The sequence below is a fragment of the Pseudophryne corroboree genome, chromosome 6, assembly GCF_028390025.1.
Source record: "Pseudophryne corroboree isolate aPseCor3 chromosome 6, aPseCor3.hap2, whole genome shotgun sequence".
NCBI lineage: Eukaryota > Metazoa > Chordata > Amphibia > Anura > Myobatrachidae > Pseudophryne > Pseudophryne corroboree.
The window spans coordinates 285,384,302-285,402,071 of record NC_086449.1 but is presented as its reverse complement, the minus strand read 5'-3'; the positions used below and the strand labels follow the sequence as shown (position 1 = coordinate 285,402,071).

Below are 17,770 nucleotides of genomic sequence, written 5' to 3'. Positions count from 1 at the left end.
GCAAATGTTATATCTGTACCTTCTATACCTTCAGTGCACATGGTTTTGCCCATTCGCTAACAAATTTGCTGCTGCGATCAGGTCTGAATTAAGCCCTTTATCACTTTCCACGCTTTACTAAATATAGCCTTTACTCTGAGCGAGAACTACATCCCCCATGATGCTCCGTGGCCGGTGACGCCACGCACGGTACTGATGGCACATGCATGAAGAGGAATCCCCGTCCGTGCGTGACGTCGATGACACGTGACGTTAACGCGTTCAGCGCAGGCGCAGCGGCCATCTTTGTGCAGGGGGAGTTAGGAGGTACATCAGGGCAGACTGTGCTCTCAGGCCGGCGCTTCCATCTCCTCCGACATGTCCGCTGATAACCCGGAGTCCAAATCACCGGAGGATAATTCCACTGACGAGCAGAAGGTAACGCGGGCGGGTGGCAGGAAAGCGACCTGCGGTGTTGGTGTGTGGTAGTGCCATGTTCCCGGGTGCGGGAAGGATGAGTCATAATGTGGCGCTGGCGTCTAGCAGTGGAGACCCCCACGTCCCTGGAGACCCCAGACCTCTCTTCCCAGCAGTCATAATGCTGTCTGTGGGTGTTCTCCTATTCTTACCTATACTTCTCCACGGCCGCCGTGTACCGGTCACTAGGGCAATTTGACACATTATTAGTATAGGAGCTACTGTGTGCAGCCACATGGCAAACGCACTGTCTGGCTACTGTGCTGAGTGACACAATTAGTTGTATATACCTGTGTGTAACCTTGGCGGTTTGGGTTCTCACCAGTTGCTGCTGGTGGCAGGATCCTCCTCCTGGTGTGGTCCTCGTGTGTCCATGTGATGCGGCTGGGAGAGAGAGGCTGACTCCCAGTGGGCTCTCTGACTTCCTGGCTGCTGGAACAGGCTGGATAATCCCAGTTGCTGCTGCCCAGGAGCCCCACCTAATCCGCAGTTTTTCAGAGGTTACCTTTTCTCCCTGCAGCAAGTTTATTATTGTGACCTCACCCTCTTCATTTATGTTCTTTTGTCTTGATTTCATGATCAGAGTATGGGAATCTTTTAGCACACTTAATAATTAATGGAGTTTTAGATGCACTCATTCTGCTTATCTAGTAGTTCATTGTGGTAGTCCCTTTTTTTTATTTTTTTATTTTGTTAATTTATAGTTATTGCTACCTAGTTTTCACCCAAACAAGTCTTCATTCTGTTTATTGCCTTCAGTTAGTTGATGCTGTGATGACAGAACAGCAATTCATATATGGCTACTATGGTTGCATGGGCTTACTCTGCTGCACCGTGGCTTTTAGGTTTGTACTGCCTGTTACTGATTCCTCCTCCTGTGTCATGAGATTAATCAAAGGCAAATAGACCTGTTTCCTACTTGGTGTATGTATGGTAAAACTGCTGCAGCACTTCATTGTTTGTGATGTGTTAATTCCCCCTGATAGACCCAGTACTGAGCCACAGTATGCTATCTCAGTAACGCAGATACACATTTGTACTTGTCTAGTGGTCACAAGGTACAAATCGGGAAACTTGATGTTACAATAAGGTAACTTGAGAAGGATTCTGCTCTCAGATAAAGGTACCAAGAGAGTACACACTAAATACAAATTGTTCCAAAGATTTTCAAATGTTACACTTTATATGGTGCTCTGCAACCTTTTAAACATATTTGTCGCCCTTTAACAAATCTAGGCTGATAGACTGGATGATTTTTACACCTGTATACATAACTGCCAGGCGGAAGAGGACTCTGCTGCTACTTTCTGGTGGTAGAGATTTATCTTCAAATCTCCCACCCAAGGAGGCTACTTCTAGGCTTGGCTGACCCTTCAAACCAGACATAATCTCCAGTGAGTGGACAGCTAATCCCTGTGCTGCAGTCTTCCTGCTGTTGCTCCCAGAGCTTTCTGGTCTTGAGTGGAACCTGAATGCCTGTGGTTAGCACAGACCTTCTGGACTCATTTCAATCTATAATGCGTTATTTAAAGATTCCTCTTTCAGCGTCTGTACTATGGCTGCTGATGTTGGTTAGTCTGTTTTAGCCAAGGTCACTAGTTTACCACATCCCATCAAGGGACCACCACTCCTGTTCCTGTGTACAAGGACCAGACTTTCTGCTGTACTGCCAGGGTTAGTGTACATCAGAGCTGGATTAAAGTCTGGGTGCACCCCAGAACAAGTCATTTAAGGAGGACCCTATCCATAACATTGGCAAAATGATATACTGGCATTGTTAAAAAAGTATAATATCCCCGGCACCATAAAAGTGTTGTACACATTGTCAAGCTCCTAAGTTCACATCTTGCCAGCAGTGCTCCCATGTTCAGTCATATGACTGGACCTTTTTGTTCCTCATCCTTGTGCCTTCCACGGCCCAATTTGTTGCAGTCTGCACCCTGCCAGTCCAATGTCAGTCTTCTAGATGTGTGGTGGCCCCTGGAAGACCATGCTGGCCACCCTGTTGTCAAACCAGCACTAGTATACAGACTCTTTAGGAAGACATTAACTCTTCCAACCGTGCACCTACATATACATTTCACTAAATCCAACTAAAAGCTTACATTGGGGTCGATTCAATTCGGCAACAGATGAATAGTGCCGGGAATTAGCTCCCGACGCTATTCAATTCAGCTACTCGTTACCCGCAATTGTCGGGAATTCTTCTCTCACCCCGGGGGGCGAGAGAAGAAAACCGTCAAAACTGCTGCCGCGTGGCCGGCGCGAGGTTGATTGTCGGGAATCGGCATCGCCGCGGGTAGTTAATAGAGATGAGCGGGTTCGGTTTCTCTGAAACCGAACCCGCACGAACTTCATGTTTTTTTCACGGGTCCGAGCAGACTCGGATCCTCCCGCCTTGCTCGGTTAACCCGAGCGCGCCCGAACGTCATCATGACGCTGTCGGATTCTCGCGAGACTCGGATTCTATATAAGGAGCCGCGCGTCGCCGCCATTTTCACACGTGCATTGAGATTGATAGGGAGAGGACGTGGCTGGCGTCCTCTCCATTAGAAATTAGATTAGAAGAGAGAGAGAGATTGTGCAGAGTCAGACAGAGTTTACCACAGTGACCAGTGCAGTTGTTGTTAGTTAACTTTTATTTATTTTAATATATATCCGTTCTCTGCTATATCCGTTCTCTGCCTGAAAAAAAACGATACACAGCAGCAGCCAGTCACACAGTGTGACTCAGTCTGTGTGCACTCAGCTCAGCCCAGTGTGCTGCACATCAATGTATAAAAGGCAAAGCTTATAATAATTGTGGGGGAGACTGGGGAGCACTGCAGGTTGTTATAGCAGGAGCCCCCAGGAGTACATAATATTATATTAATTTAAAATTAAACAGTGCACACTTTTGCTGCAGGAGTGCCACTGCCAGTGTGACTAGTGGTGACCAGTGCCTGACCACCAGTATAGTAGTATATTCATTGTTGTATGTATTGTATACTATCTCTTTATCAACCAGTCTATATTAGCAGCAGACACAGTACAGTGCGGTAGTTCACGGCTGTGGCTACCTCTGTGTCGGCAGTCGGAACTCGGCAGGCAGTCCGTCCATCCATAATTGTATTACAATATATACCACCTAACCGTGGTATTTTTTTTTCTTTCTTTATACCGTCATAGTGTCATACTAGTTGTTACGAGTATACTACTATCTCTTTATCAACCAGTGTACAGTGCGGTAGTTCACGGCTGTGGCTACCTCTGTGTCGGCAGTCGGCAGGCAGTCCGTCCATCCATAATTGTATTATTATTATAATATATACCACCTAACCGTGTTTTTTTTTCCATTCTTTATACCGTCGTCATAGTGTCATACTAGTTGTTACGAGTATACTACTATCTCTTTATCAACCAGTGTACAGTGCGGTAGTTCACGGCTGTGGCTACCTCTGTGTCGGCAGTCGGCAGGCAGTCCGTCCATCCATAATTGTATTATTATTATAATATATACCACCTAACCGTGGTTTTTTTTCCATTCTTTATACCGTCGTCATAGTGTCATACTAGTTGTTACGAGTATACTACTATCTCTTTATCAACCAGTGTACAGTGCGGTAGTTCACGGCTGTGGCTACCTCTGTGTCGGCAGTCGGCAGGCAGTCCGTCCATCCATAATTGTATTATTATTATAATATATACCACCTAACCGTGGTTTTTTTTCCATTCTTTATACCGTCGTCATAGTGTCATACTAGTTGTTACGAGTATACTACTATCTCTTTATCAACCAGTGTACAGTGCGGTAGTTCACGGCTGTGGCTACCTCTGTGTCGGCAGTCGGCAGGCAGTCCGTCCATCCATAATTGTATTATTATTATAATATATACCACCTAACCGTGGTTTTTTTTCCATTCTTTATACCGTCGTCATAGTGTCATACTAGTTGTTACGAGTATACTACTATCTCTTTATCAACCAGTGTACAGTGCGGTAGTTCACGGCTGTGGCTACCTCTGTGTCGGCAGTCGGCAGGCAGTCCGTCCATCCATAATTGTATTATTATAATATATACCACCTAACCGTGTTTTTTTTTCCATTCTTTATACCGTCGTCATAGTGTCATACTAGTTGTTACGAGTATACTACTATCTCTTTATCAACCAGTGTACAGTGCGGTAGTTCACGGCTGTGGCTACCTCTGTGTCGGCAGTCGGCAGGCAGTCCGTCCATCCATAATTGTATTATTATTATAATATATACCACCTAACCGTGGTTTTTTTTCCATTCTTTATACCGTCGTCATAGTGTCATACTAGTTGTTACGAGTATACTACTATCTCTTTATCAACCAGTGTACAGTGCGGTAGTTCACGGCTGTGGCTACCTCTGTGTCGGCAGTCGGCAGGCAGTCCGTCCATCCATAATTGTATTATTATTATAATATATACCACCTAACCGTGTTTTTTTTTCCATTCTTTATACCGTCGTCATAGTGTCATACTAGTTGTTACGAGTATACTACTATCTCTTTATCAACCAGTGTACAGTGCGGTAGTTCACGGCTGTGGCTACCTCTGTGTCGGCAGTCGGCAGGCAGTCCGTCCATCCATAATTGTATTATTATTATAATATATACCACCTAACCGTGGTTTTTTTATACCACCTAACCGTGGCAGTCCGTCCATAATTGTATACTAGTAAACTATCCAATCCATCCATCTCCATTGTTTACCTGAGGTGCCTTTTAGTTCTGCCTATAAAATATGGAGAACAAAAAAGTTGAGGTTCCAAAATTAGGGAAAGATCAAGATCCACTTCCACCTCGTGCTGAAGCTGCTGCCACTAGTCATGGCCGAGACGATGAAATGCCAGCAACGTCGTCTGCCAAGGCCGATGCCCAATGTCATAGTACAGAGCATGTCAAATCCAAAACACCAAATATCAGAAAAAAAAGGACTCCAAAACCTAAAATAAAATTGTCGGAGGAGAAGCGTAAACTTGCCAATATGCCATTTACCACACGGAGTGGCAAGGAACGGCTGAGGCCCTGGCCTATGTTCATGGCTAGTGGTTCAGCTTCACATGAGGATGGAAGCACTCAGCCTCTCGCTAGAAAACTGAAAAGACTCAAGCTGGCAAAAGCACCGCAAAGAACTGTGCGTTCTTTGAAATCCCAAATCCACAAGGAGAGTCCAATTGTGTCGTTTGCGATGCCTGACCTTCCCAACACTGGACGTGAAGAGCATGCGCCTTCCACTATTTGCATGCCCCCTGCAAGTGCTGGAAGGAGCACCCGCAGTCCAGTTCCTGATAGTCAGATTGAAGATGTCAGTGTTGAAGTACACCAGGATGAGGAGGATATGGGTGTTGCTGGCGCTGGGGAGGAAATTGACCCAGGAGGATTCTGATGGTGAGGTGGTTTGTTTAAGTCAGGCACCCGGGGAGACACCTGTTGTCCGTGGGAGGAATATGGCCGTTGACATGCCAGGTGAAAATACCAAAAAAATCAGCTCTTCGGTGTGGAGGTATTTCACCAGAAATGCGGACAACAGGTGTCAAGCCGTGTGTTCCCTTTGTCAAGCTGTAATAAGTAGGGGTAAGGACGTTAACCACCTCGGAACATCCTCCCTTATACGTCACCTGCAGCGCATTCATAATAAGTCAGTGACAAGTTCAAAAACTTTGGGTGACAGCGGAAGCAGTCCACTGACCAGTAAATCCCTTCCTCTTGTAACCAAGCTCACGCAAACCACCCCACCAACTCCCTCAGTGTCAATTTCCTCCTTCCCCAGGAATGCCAATAGTCCTGCAGGCCATGTCACTGGCAAGTCTGACGAGTCCTTTCCTGCCTGGGATTCCTCCGATGCATCCTTGCGTGTAACGCCTACTGCTGCTGGCGCTGCTGTTGTTGCCGCTGGGAGTCGATGGTCATCCCAGAGGGGAAGTCGTAAGCCCACTTGTACTACTTCCAGTAAGCAATTGACTGTTCAACAGTCCTTTGCGAGGAAGATGAAATATCACAGCAGTCATCCTACTGCAAAGCGGATAACGTAGTCCTTGACAACTATGTTGGTGTTAGACGTGCGTCCGGTATCCGCCGTTAGTTCACAGGGAACTAGACAATTTATTGAGGCAGTGTGCCCCCGTTACCAAATACCATCTAGGTTCCACTTCTCTAGGCAGGCGATACCGAGAATGTACACGGACGTCAGAAAAAGACTCACCAGTGTCCTAAAAAATGCAGTTGTACCCAATGTCCACTTAACCACGGACATGTGGACAAGTGGAGCAGGGCAGGGTCAGGACTATATGACTGTGACAGCCCACTGGGTAGATGTATGGACTCCCGCCGCAAGAACAGCAGCGGCGGCACCAGTAGCAGCATCTCGCAAACGCCAACTCTTTCCTAGGCAGGCTACGCTTTGTATCACCGCTTTCCAGAATACGCACACAGCTGAAAACCTCTTACGGCAACTGAGGAAGATCATCGCGGAATGGCTTACCCCAATTGGACTCTCCTGTGGATTTGTGGCATCGGACAACGCCAGCAATATTGTGTGTGCATTAAATATGGGCCAATTCCAGCACGTCCCATGTTTTGCACATACCTTGAATTTGGTGGTGCAGAATTTTTTAAAAAACGACAGGGGCGTGCAAGAGATGCTGTCGGTGGCCAGAAAAATTGCGGGACACTTTCGGCGTACAGGCACCACGTACAGAAGACTGGAGCACCACCAAAAACTACTGAACCTGCCCTGCCATCATCTGAAGCAAGAAGTGGTAACGAGGTGGAATTCAACCCTCTATATGCTTCAGAGGTTGGAGGAGCAGCAAAAGGCCATTCAAGCCTATACAATTGAGCACGATATAGGAGATGGAATGCACCTGTCTCAAGTGCAGTGGAGAATGATTTCAACGTTGTGCAAGGTTCTGATGCCCTTTGAACTTGCCACACGTGAAGTCAGTTCAGACACTGCCAGCCTGAGTCAGGTCATTCCCCTCATCAGGCTTTTGCAGAAGAAGCTGGAGGCATTGAAGAAGGAGCTAACACGGAGCGATTCCGCTAGGCATGTGGGACTTGTGGATGCAGCCCTTAATTCGCTTAACAAGGATTCACGGGTAGTCAATCTGTTGAAATCAGAGCACTACATTTTGGCCACCGTGCTCGATCCTAGATTTAAAGCCTACCTTGGATCTCTCTTTCCGGCAGACACAGGTCTGCTGGGGTTGAAAGACCTGCTGGTGACAAAATTGTCAAGTCAAGCGGAACGCGACCTGTCAACATCTCCTTCACATTCTCCCGCAACTGGGGGTGCGAGGAAAAGGCTCAGAATTCCGAGCCCACCCGCTGGCGGTGATGCAGGGCAGTCTGGAGCGACTGCTGATGCTGACATCTGGTCCGGACTGAAGGACCTGACAACGATTACGGACATGTCGTCTACTGTCACTGCATATGATTCTCTCAACATTGATAGAATGGTGGAGGATTATATGAGTGACCGCATCCAAGTAGGCACGTCACACAGTCCGTACTTATACTGGCAGGAAAAAGAGGCAATTTGGAGGCCCTTGCACAAACTGGCTTTATTCTACCTAAGTTGCCCTCCCACAAGTGTGTACTCCGAAAGAGTGTTTAGTGCCGCCGCTCACCTTGTCAGCAATCGGCGTACGAGGTTACATCCAGAAAATGTGGAGAAGATGATGTTCATTAAAATGAATTATAATCAATTCCTCCGCGGAGACATTGACCAGCAGCAATTGCCTCCACAAAGTACACAGGGAGCTGAGATGGTGGATTCCAGTGGGGACGAATTGATAATCTGTGAGGAGGGGGATGTACACGGTGATATATCGGAGGGTGAAGATGAGGTGGACATCTTGCCTCTGTAGAGCCAGTTTGTGCAAGGAGAGATTAATTGCTTCTTTTTTGGGGGGGGTCCAAACCAACCCGTCATATCAGTCACAGTCGTGTGGCAGACCCTGTCACTGAAATGATGGGTTGGTTAAAGTGTGCATGTCCTGTTTTGTTTATACAACATAAGGGTGGGTGGGAGGGCCCAAGGATAATTCCATCTTGCACCTCTTTTTTCTTTTCTTTTTCTTTGCATCATGTGCTGATTGGGGAGGGTTTTTTGGAAGGGACATCCTGCGTGACACTGCAGTGCCACTCCTAGATGGGCCCGGTGTTTGTGTCGGCCACTAGGGTCGCTAATCTTACTCACACAGCTACCTCATTGCGCCTCTTTTTTTCTTTGCGTCATGTGCTGTTTGGGGAGGGTTTTTTGGAAGGGACATCCTGCGTGACACTGCAGTGCCACTCCTAGATGTGCCCGGTGTTTGTGTCGGCCACTAGGGTCGCTAATCTTACTCACACAGTCAGCTACCTCATTGCGCCTCTTTTTTTCTTTGCGTCATGTGCTGTTTGGGGAGGGTTTTTTGGAAGGGCCATCCTGCGTGACACTGCAGTGCCACTCCTAGATGGGCCCGGTGTTTGTGTCGGCCACTAGGGTCGCTAATCTTACTCACACAGCTACCTCATTGCGCCTCTTTTTTTCTTTGCGTCATGTGCTGTTTGGGGAGGGTTTTTTGGAAGGGACATCCTGCGTGACACTGCAGTGCCACTCCTAGATGGGCCCGGTGTTTGTGTCGGCCACTAGGGTCGCTTATCTTACTCACACAGCGACCTCGGTGCAAATTTTAGGACTAAAAATAATATTGTGAGGTGTGATGTGTTCAGAATAGGCTGAAAATGAGTGTAAATTATGTTTTTTGAGGTTAATAATACTTTGGGATCAAAATTATCCCCAAATTCTATGATTTAAGCTGTTTTTTAGGGTTTTTTGAAAAAAACACCCGAATCCAAAACACACCCGAATCCGACAAAAATAATTCGGTGAGGTTTTGCCAAAACGCGTTCGAACCCAAAACACGGCCGCGGAACCGAACCCAAAACCAAAACACAAAACCCGAAAAATTTCAGGCGCTCATCTCTAGTAGTTAAGTCGGAGAATGCCCGTTCTCCCGACAAAACTACTTGTTAAGTCAGCAAGAACGGGCATTCGCCGACTTAACTTTAGCTGAATTGAATAGCGTCTGGAGCTAATTCCCGGCGCTATTCATCTGTTGCCAAATTGAATCGACCCCAAAGACCACTTCTACACTTGCCGCTCAGCATCGGTAATTCACCCTTTCAGCAGAATGAACTCTCCTGGCATTGGCGTGCCATACATTACATTTATAGTAAACTTCATTTGTGAAGTCTGTTTATACCCATACCAGTGCACCACAGCTGGGTTTAATTCTTTCACCACCTTCTGGTACTGCAGTGGCTTTACTCCCCATACGAGTACTGCAGGGTGGACCTGGGCACCATTTACAAGACAAGCTTGTTTACTAATCAAATACATTTTTCCAGTTTAACAAAAATGGTTCTGCTCACTTACAAATTTGGTTTGAGCTAGGAAAGCTCAAGTTGATTTATCTTTACAGTTCACCTATGGCCCCATGCATGGTCAATAAACTGCTGCAATGTCCCGATCCGCCTACTACCGGGTTGGGGAATTGGGAATATTAAACGGGTTTAAAAGCCCTGATTCCGCCCACAATATGTTGGCCATTCTATTGAATGGCTGACATATCGGCCAGTTTGTACACAGCCTTCACAAACATGTTGAATATTTTTTTAAACACTGTTCTTGCTACATTGCTGTAGTCCACTGATGTTCTGTTGTAAATGTACAGGAATTCTAACATTTTATAGTACTTCCTGCTTGATTTTGTGCATCTTAAGGTGGGTACACATTAGACAAGATTTTTTTCAACGATATGCGTGACAACTATATTGTTAATGATATTTTCTTGCATATCGTCTAGTGCAGGCCTGGCCAACCTGTGGCTCTCCAGATGTAGTGAAACTACACGTCCCAGCATGCCCTGCCACAGTTTTAGCATTCCCGAATAGCAAAACTGTGGCAAGGCATGATGGGACTTGTAGTTTCACAACAGCTGGAGAGCCACAGGTTGGCCAGGCCAGGTCTAGTGTGTACACACTATTAACTATGTGCACTCCTGTGCGAAGTTAACGACCTCCTCTGTCTGTGCATGCAGTAGAATTTGGACTATATCGTCCGAAACTGCCGGTTTGGGCTGGCGACGTTGCTGAACTATATCGATAGCGATATCTTTCAGTGTGTATGCACTGTCGGCCGTGATCCGGTCTGACGATCGACACTGTCTAGGTCGATAATGTTTAGGTCGACAGGGTTGCTAGGTCAAACGGTCGATGTGAGTCTTGTTTGTTTTTTCTTTTTTTGAACTTTTTCATACGTAACGATCCACGTGTACTACGATTGGAATGGTAATCTGTGCCAAGCGAGGCACCTTGCCCGAAGCATGGCGAGCCATGCGAGGGGACACGGTGCACTAATTGGGGCTCCCGGTCACAAAACGAAGCATATTACACCCCCAAAAAAACGAATTTTGACCTGTTGGCCTAGCCCATGTCGAACTAGAACCCCTGTCTACCTAGTGACCTATAGTGGTCGACCTAAACATTGTCGACCTAAACATTGTCGACATAGACACTGTCGATCTAATGATCCACACCCTTGTCGGCCACCCAGGAGTCGAGGGCTAATGTGTACCCACCTTTAAGCTTGTTGGTATACCTCACTGGCAAGCTTGGGGTTTAGATCCAAGTATTAAACCAGTTCAGTTTTCAGTTATCTTTAAGGGGGGAATTCAAATGTGTAAAGTGACGGGTAATCGCAGGGGATAATATTCATTTGATTCCCATTAGTGCCGGTTTTAGCCGCGTAAAGCCAACTAAACTAAGAGGCGCAATCGGTAAAAGTGCGGTTTTGGTGCACAACATATCACTTATCACACATTTCAGCATGCCTCCCCAACATGTGCGAGCTGAAATGTAGACTCTGGCAGCCGATCGCGCCCCAATGGAGCTACATTTGAATATTTCAGTTCGGCGCCATCTAGTGGCTGACAGTGTAAAGATTTGAATCTCACCCTAAGTGTTAACCTAATTTACAGTACCCCAAATATATCTTTTACTGAAATTATTTGTATGTTAAAGGAATAGACATACTTTACTGAATGTTTGTGGACCAGTTAGCTGGAGCTTGATGTATCTCTTGCTCTGAAAAACATTCAGACATAATGTAACATGACCTAATTCTGCTATGACCTGCTCATATCCATCCTGCTGATATACTGTGAAATCAACTGATTTGGGATTTGGTCAACTATTTACTGTGTTCTTGGTTAAATCTGAAAATAATATACGTTAATCATGAAAACATGCCTTTATTGCAGGGCCAAATGTTTCTGCAATGATTTCGTACATTTCTGGATGCGAATTTCATGCGATCTGTGTAGACGAACTTTTGTACTTTGTCCTTGCTATTACGGAACTTTTAAAAGCAAGTTTGTTTTTAGCAGCATAGTGTATTATGTACACAGTGCATTCCCAAATTGAACTCCATTAAATTGTATCAAGTACTGTTGCTTATATACACTACATGTACTGGAGAAAATAAGAATTTACTTACCGATAATTCTATTTCTCGGAGTCCGTAGTGGATGCTGGGGTTCCTGAAAGGACCATGGGGAATAGCGGCTCCGCAGGAGACAGGGCACAAAAAGTAAAGCTTTTCCAGATCAGGTGGTGTGCACTGGCTCCTCCCCCCATGACCCTCCTCCAGACTCCAGTTAGGTACTGTGCCCGGACGAGCGTACACAATAAGGGAGGATTTTGAATCCCGGGTAAGACTCATACCAGCCACACCAATCACACCGTACAACTTGTGATCTAAACCCAGTTAACAGTATGATAACAAAAGGAGCCTCTGAAAGACGGCTTCCTACAACAATAACCCGATTTTTGTAACAATAACTATGTACAAGTATTGCAGAATAATCCGCACTTGGGATGGGCGCCCAGCATCCACTACGGACTCCGAGAAATAGAATTATCGGTAAGTAAATTCTTATTTTCTCTATCGTCCTAGTGGATGCTGGGGTTCCTGAAAGGACCATGGGGATTATACCAAAGCTCCCAAACGGGCGGGAGAGTGCGGATGACTCTGCAGCACCGAATGAGAGAACTCCAGGTCCTCTTTTGCCAGGGTATCAAATTTGTAAAATTTTACAAACGTGTTCTCCCCCGACCACGTAGCTGCTCGGCAGAGTTGTAATGCCGAGACCCCTCGGGCAGCCGCCCAAGATGAGCCCCCCTTCCTTGTGGAATGGGCATTTACATATTTTTTGCTGTGGCAAGCCTGCCACAGAATGTGCAAGCTGAATTGTACTACAAATCCAACGAGCAATAGTCTGCTTAGAAGCAGGAGCACCCAGCTTGTTGGGTGCATACAGGATAAACAGCAAGTCAGATTTCCTGACTCCAGCCGACCTGGAAACTATATTTTCAGGGTCCTGACAACATCCAGCAACTTGGAGTCCTCCAAGTCCCTAGTAGCCGCAGGCACCACAATAAGCTGGTTCAGGTGAAACGCTGACACCACCTTAGGGAGAAACTGGGGACGAGTCCACAGCTTTGCTCTGTCCGAATGGACAATCAGATATGGCTTTGTGAGATAAAGCCGCCAATTCTGACACTCGCCTGGCCGAGGCCAGGACCAACAGCATGGTCACTTTCCATGTGAGATATATCAAATCCACAGATTTGAGTTGTTTAAAACAATGTGATTTTAGGAATCCCAAACTACGTTGAGATCGCCCAGTGCCACTGGAGACATAAAAAAGGGGTTGTATATGCAGTACTCCCTTAACAACTTCTGGACTTCAGGAACTGAAGCCAATTTCTTTCTGGAAGAAAATCGACCGGTCGAAATTTGAACCTTAATGGACCCCAATTTGAGACCCATATACACTCCTGCTTGCAGGAAATGTAGGAATTAACCTAGTTGAAATTCTTCCGTGGATCCTTCCTGGCCTCACACCATGGAACATATTTTCACCTAAGCGGTGATAATGTTGTGCGGTCACCTCCTTCCTGGCTCTGACCAGGGTAGGGATGACCTCTTCCGGAATGCCTTTTTCCTTTAGGATCCGGCGTTCACCCGCCCTGGCGTCAACGCAGCTGCGGTAAGTCATGGAATAGACATGATTCTTGCTGAATCAAGATCCTTTCTAGTATCTCTTGAAGTTCCGGGTACCAAGTTCTTCTTGGCCCAAACCGGAACCCCGAGTATAGTTCTTACTCCTCTCCTTCCGATCATTCTCCATACACTGGGTATGAAAGGCAGAGGAGGGAACACATACACCGACTGGTACACCCACGGTGTTACCAGAGCGTCCCAGCTATTGCCTGAGGGTCTCTAGACCTGGCGCTTCATGTGGGACACCATCATAACCACCTTTGGTCTTTCCCAACGGTTTACAAACATGTGGAAACTTCCAGATGAAGTTCCCACTTTTCCGGGTGGAATTCATTTATGCTGAGGAAATCTTCCTAGTTGTCCACTCCCGGAATGAACACTGCTGACAGTGTTATCACATGATCTTTCGCCCAGCGAAGAATCCTTGCTGTCATTGCCCTCCTGCTTCTTGTGCCGCCCCGTCTGTTTACGTGGGCGACTGCCATGATGATGTCCTACTGGATCAGCACCGGTTGACTTTGAAGCAGAGGTCTTCCTAGGCTCAGAGCATCGTAAATTGCCCTTAGCTCCAGTATATTCATGTGGAGAGAAATCTCCAGACTTGACCACACTTCCTTGGAAATTTCTTCCTTGTGTGACTGTCCCCCAGCCTCTCAGGCTGGCATCCGTGGTCACCAGAACACAGTCCTGAATGCTGAATGTGCTGCCCTCTAGAAGATGAGCACTCTGCAGCCCCCACAGAAGAGACACCCTTGTCCTTGGAGACAGGGTTATCCGCTGATGCATCTGAAGATGCGATCCGGACCATTCGTCCAGCAAATCCCCCTGAAAAGTTTTTGCGTGAGATTTGCCGAATGGAATCGCTTCGTAACAAGCCACCATTTTTCCCAGGACTCCTGTGCATTGATGCACTGATACTTGGCCTGGATTTAGGAGGTTTCTGACTAGGTCGGATAACTCCCTGGCTTTCCCCTCCAGGAGAAATACCTCTTTCTGGACTATGCCCAGAATCATTCCTAGGAACAGCAGACGTATCATCGGAAAACAGCTGCGATTTTTGGAATATTTAGAATCCACTCGTGCTGTCGTAGAACTACTTCAGATAGTTCTTTTCCGACCTCCAACTGTTCTCTGGAAACTTGTCCCTTTCAGGATATCGTCCAAGTAAGGGATAATTTAGATGCCTTTCTTCTTTTAAGAATCATCTTTTCGGCCATTACCTTGGTAAAGGCCCGGGGTGCCGTGGATAATTCAACGGCAGCGTCTGAAACTGATATTGACAGTTCTGTATCACGAACCAGAGGTACCCTTGTTGAGAAGGGCAAATTTGGACATGGAGGTAATCCTTGATGTCCAGGGACACCATATAGTCCCCTTTTTTCCGGTTCTCTATCACTGCTCTGAGTGACTCCATCTTGATTTGAACCTTTTTATGTAAGTGTTCAAAGATTTCAGATTTAGACTATGTCTCACCAAGCCGTCTGGCTTCAGTACCACAATATAGTGTGGAGGACTAATACCCTTTTCCTTGTTGTAGGAGGGGTACTTTGATTATCACCTGCTGGAAATACAGCTTGTGAATTTTTTCCCAATACTGCCTCCTTGTCGGAGGGAGCCGTTGGTAAAGCAGGCTTCAGGAACCTGCGAGGAAAAAATGTCTCGACTCTCCAATCTGTACCCCTGGGATAATACTTGTATGATCTAGGGGTCAACTTGCGAGTGATCCCACTGCGCGCTGAGACTCTTGAGACTACCCCCCACTGGTGGAGGGCTTCTTTTCCTGGGAAGGGGCTGCCTGCTGCAGTCTACTTCCCTTTCCTCTATGTCTGGGCAGATATGACTGGCCTTTTGCCCGCTTGCCCACATGGGAACGGAAGGATTGAGGCTGAAAAGACAGTGTCTTTTTCTGCTGAGATGTAACTTGGGGTAAAAAGGTTGGATTTCCCAGCTGTGGCCGTGGCCCCCAGGTCCGACGGACCGACCCCAAATAACTCCTTCCCTTTTATACGGCAATACTTCCATGTGCCGTATGGGATCTGTATCACCTGACCACTGTCGTGTCCATGACATCTTCTGAGAGATATGGACAACGCACTTATCTTGATGCCAGAGTGCAAATATCCCTCTGTGCATCTCGCATACATATATATAGAATGCATCCTATTAAATGCTCTATATCAATAAAATATTTTTAGTCAGGGAATTCGACCAAGCCAACCCAGCACTGCATCTCCAGGCTGATGGCGATCGCTGGTCGCAGTATAACCACCGTCTGTGTGTATATACTTTTTAGGATATTTTTCCAGCTGCCTATCAGCTGGCTCCTTGAGGGCGGCCGTATTTGGAGACGGTAACGCCACTTGATAAGTGTGTGAGCGCCTTATCCACCCTAATGGGTGCTTCCCAACGCGCCCTAACTTCTGGCGGGAAAAGGTATAACGCCAATATTTGCTATCGGGGTAAACCCACGCATCATCACACACTTCATTTTATTTTATCTGATTCAGGAAAAACTACAGGTAGTTTTTTCACTTCCACATAATACCCTTTTCTGTGGTACTTGTAGTATCAGAAATATGTAACAGCTCCTTCATTGCCCTTAACGTGTGGCCCTAATGAGGAATACGTTTGTTTATTCACCGTCGACACTGGATTCAGTGTCCGTGTCTGTGTCGACCGACTGAGGTAAATGGGCGTTTTTTATAAAAAAAAACCCTGACGGTGTTCCTGAGACACCTGGACCGTTACTAATTGTTTGTCGGTCGTCTCATGTCGTCAACCGACCTTGCAGCGTGTTGACATTCTCACGTAATTCCCTAAATAAGCCATCCATTCCGGTGTCGACTCCCTAGAGAGTGACATCACCATTACAGGCAATTTCTCCGCCTCCTCCAGCATCGTCCTCATACATGTCGACACACACGTACCGACACACAGCACACACACCTGGAATGCTCTGACAGAGGACAGGACCCCACTAGCCCTTTGGAGAGACAGAGGGAGAGTTTGCCAGCACACACCAAAAAACGCTATAATTACATAGGGACAACCTTATATAAGTGTTTCTCCCTAATAGCATCTTTATATATATATTTATATCGCCAATTTGTGCCCCCCCTCTCTGTTTAAACCCTGTTTCTGTAGTGCAGTGCAGGGGAGAGCCTGGGAGCCTTCTCTCCAGCCTTTCTGTGAGAGAAAAAATGGCGCTGTGTGCTGAGGAGATAGGCCCCGCCCCTTTTACGGCGGGCTCGTCTCCCGCTCTTTAGTGAAGTTTGGCAGGGGTTAAATATCTCCATATAGCCTCTGGGGGCTATATGTGAGGTATTTTTAGCCAGTATATAGGTTTACATTTGCCTCCCAGGGCGCCCCCCCCCAGCGCCCTGCACCCTCAGTGACAGCGTGTGAAGTGTGCTGAGAGGAAAATGGCGCACAGCTGCAGTGCTGTGCGCTACCTTTAGAAGACTGTCAGAGTCTTCAGCCGCCGATTCTGGACCTCTTCTAACTTCAGCATCTGCAAGGGGGCCGGCGGCGCGGCTCCGGTGACCATCCAGGCTGTACCTGTGATCGTCCCTCTGGAGCTAATGTCCAGTAGCCAAGAAGCCAATCCATCCTGCACGCAGGTGAGTTCACTTCTTCTCCCCTCAGTCCCTCGTTGCAGTGATCCTGTTGCCAGCAGGACTCACTGTAAAATAAAAAACCTAAGCTAAACTTTCTCTAAGCAGCTCTTTAGGAGAGCCACCTAGATTGCACCCTTCTCGGCCGGGCACAAAAATCTAACTGGAGTCTGGAGGAGGGTCATGGGGGGAGGAGCCAGTGCACACCACCTGATCTGGAAAAGCTTTACTTTTTGTGCCCTGTCTCCTGCGGAGCCGCTATTCCCCATGGTCCTTTCAGGAACCCCAGCATCCACTAGGACGATAGAGAAATTGAAATCCAATGAATGCTTGCCAAAGCATGTTTGCAGGCCTATCCACTAACTGTTCCTTTCAGCGTTAAAGTGAGATGATCACATAATTTCTCATACGTCCTAGAGGATGCTGGGGATGGTTCAAGAACCATGGGGTATAGACGGGATCCGCAGGAGACATGGGTACTTTAAGACTTTAAATGGGTGTGAACTGGTTCCTCCCTCTATGCCTCCCCTCCAGACTCCAGTTAGATTCTGTGCCCAGGGAGACTGGTCACACACAGGG

The 17,770-nt window shown here is 46.9% G+C and overlaps 1 protein-coding gene across 1 annotated transcript in view; it reads left to right on the top strand.

Annotated features, from left to right (window-relative positions):
• Positions 1–228: 228 nt before the first annotated feature.
• ARPP19 (cAMP regulated phosphoprotein 19) overlaps positions 229–17,770 on the top strand; it is a 37,653-nt gene continuing 20,111 nt past the window's right edge. The window contains exon 1 of the mRNA XM_063926105.1: positions 229–417. Within this exon, the coding sequence (XP_063782175.1) occupies positions 358–417 (60 nt within the window). The 5' untranslated portion in view covers positions 229–357. The remainder of the gene's footprint in view (positions 418–17,770) is intronic.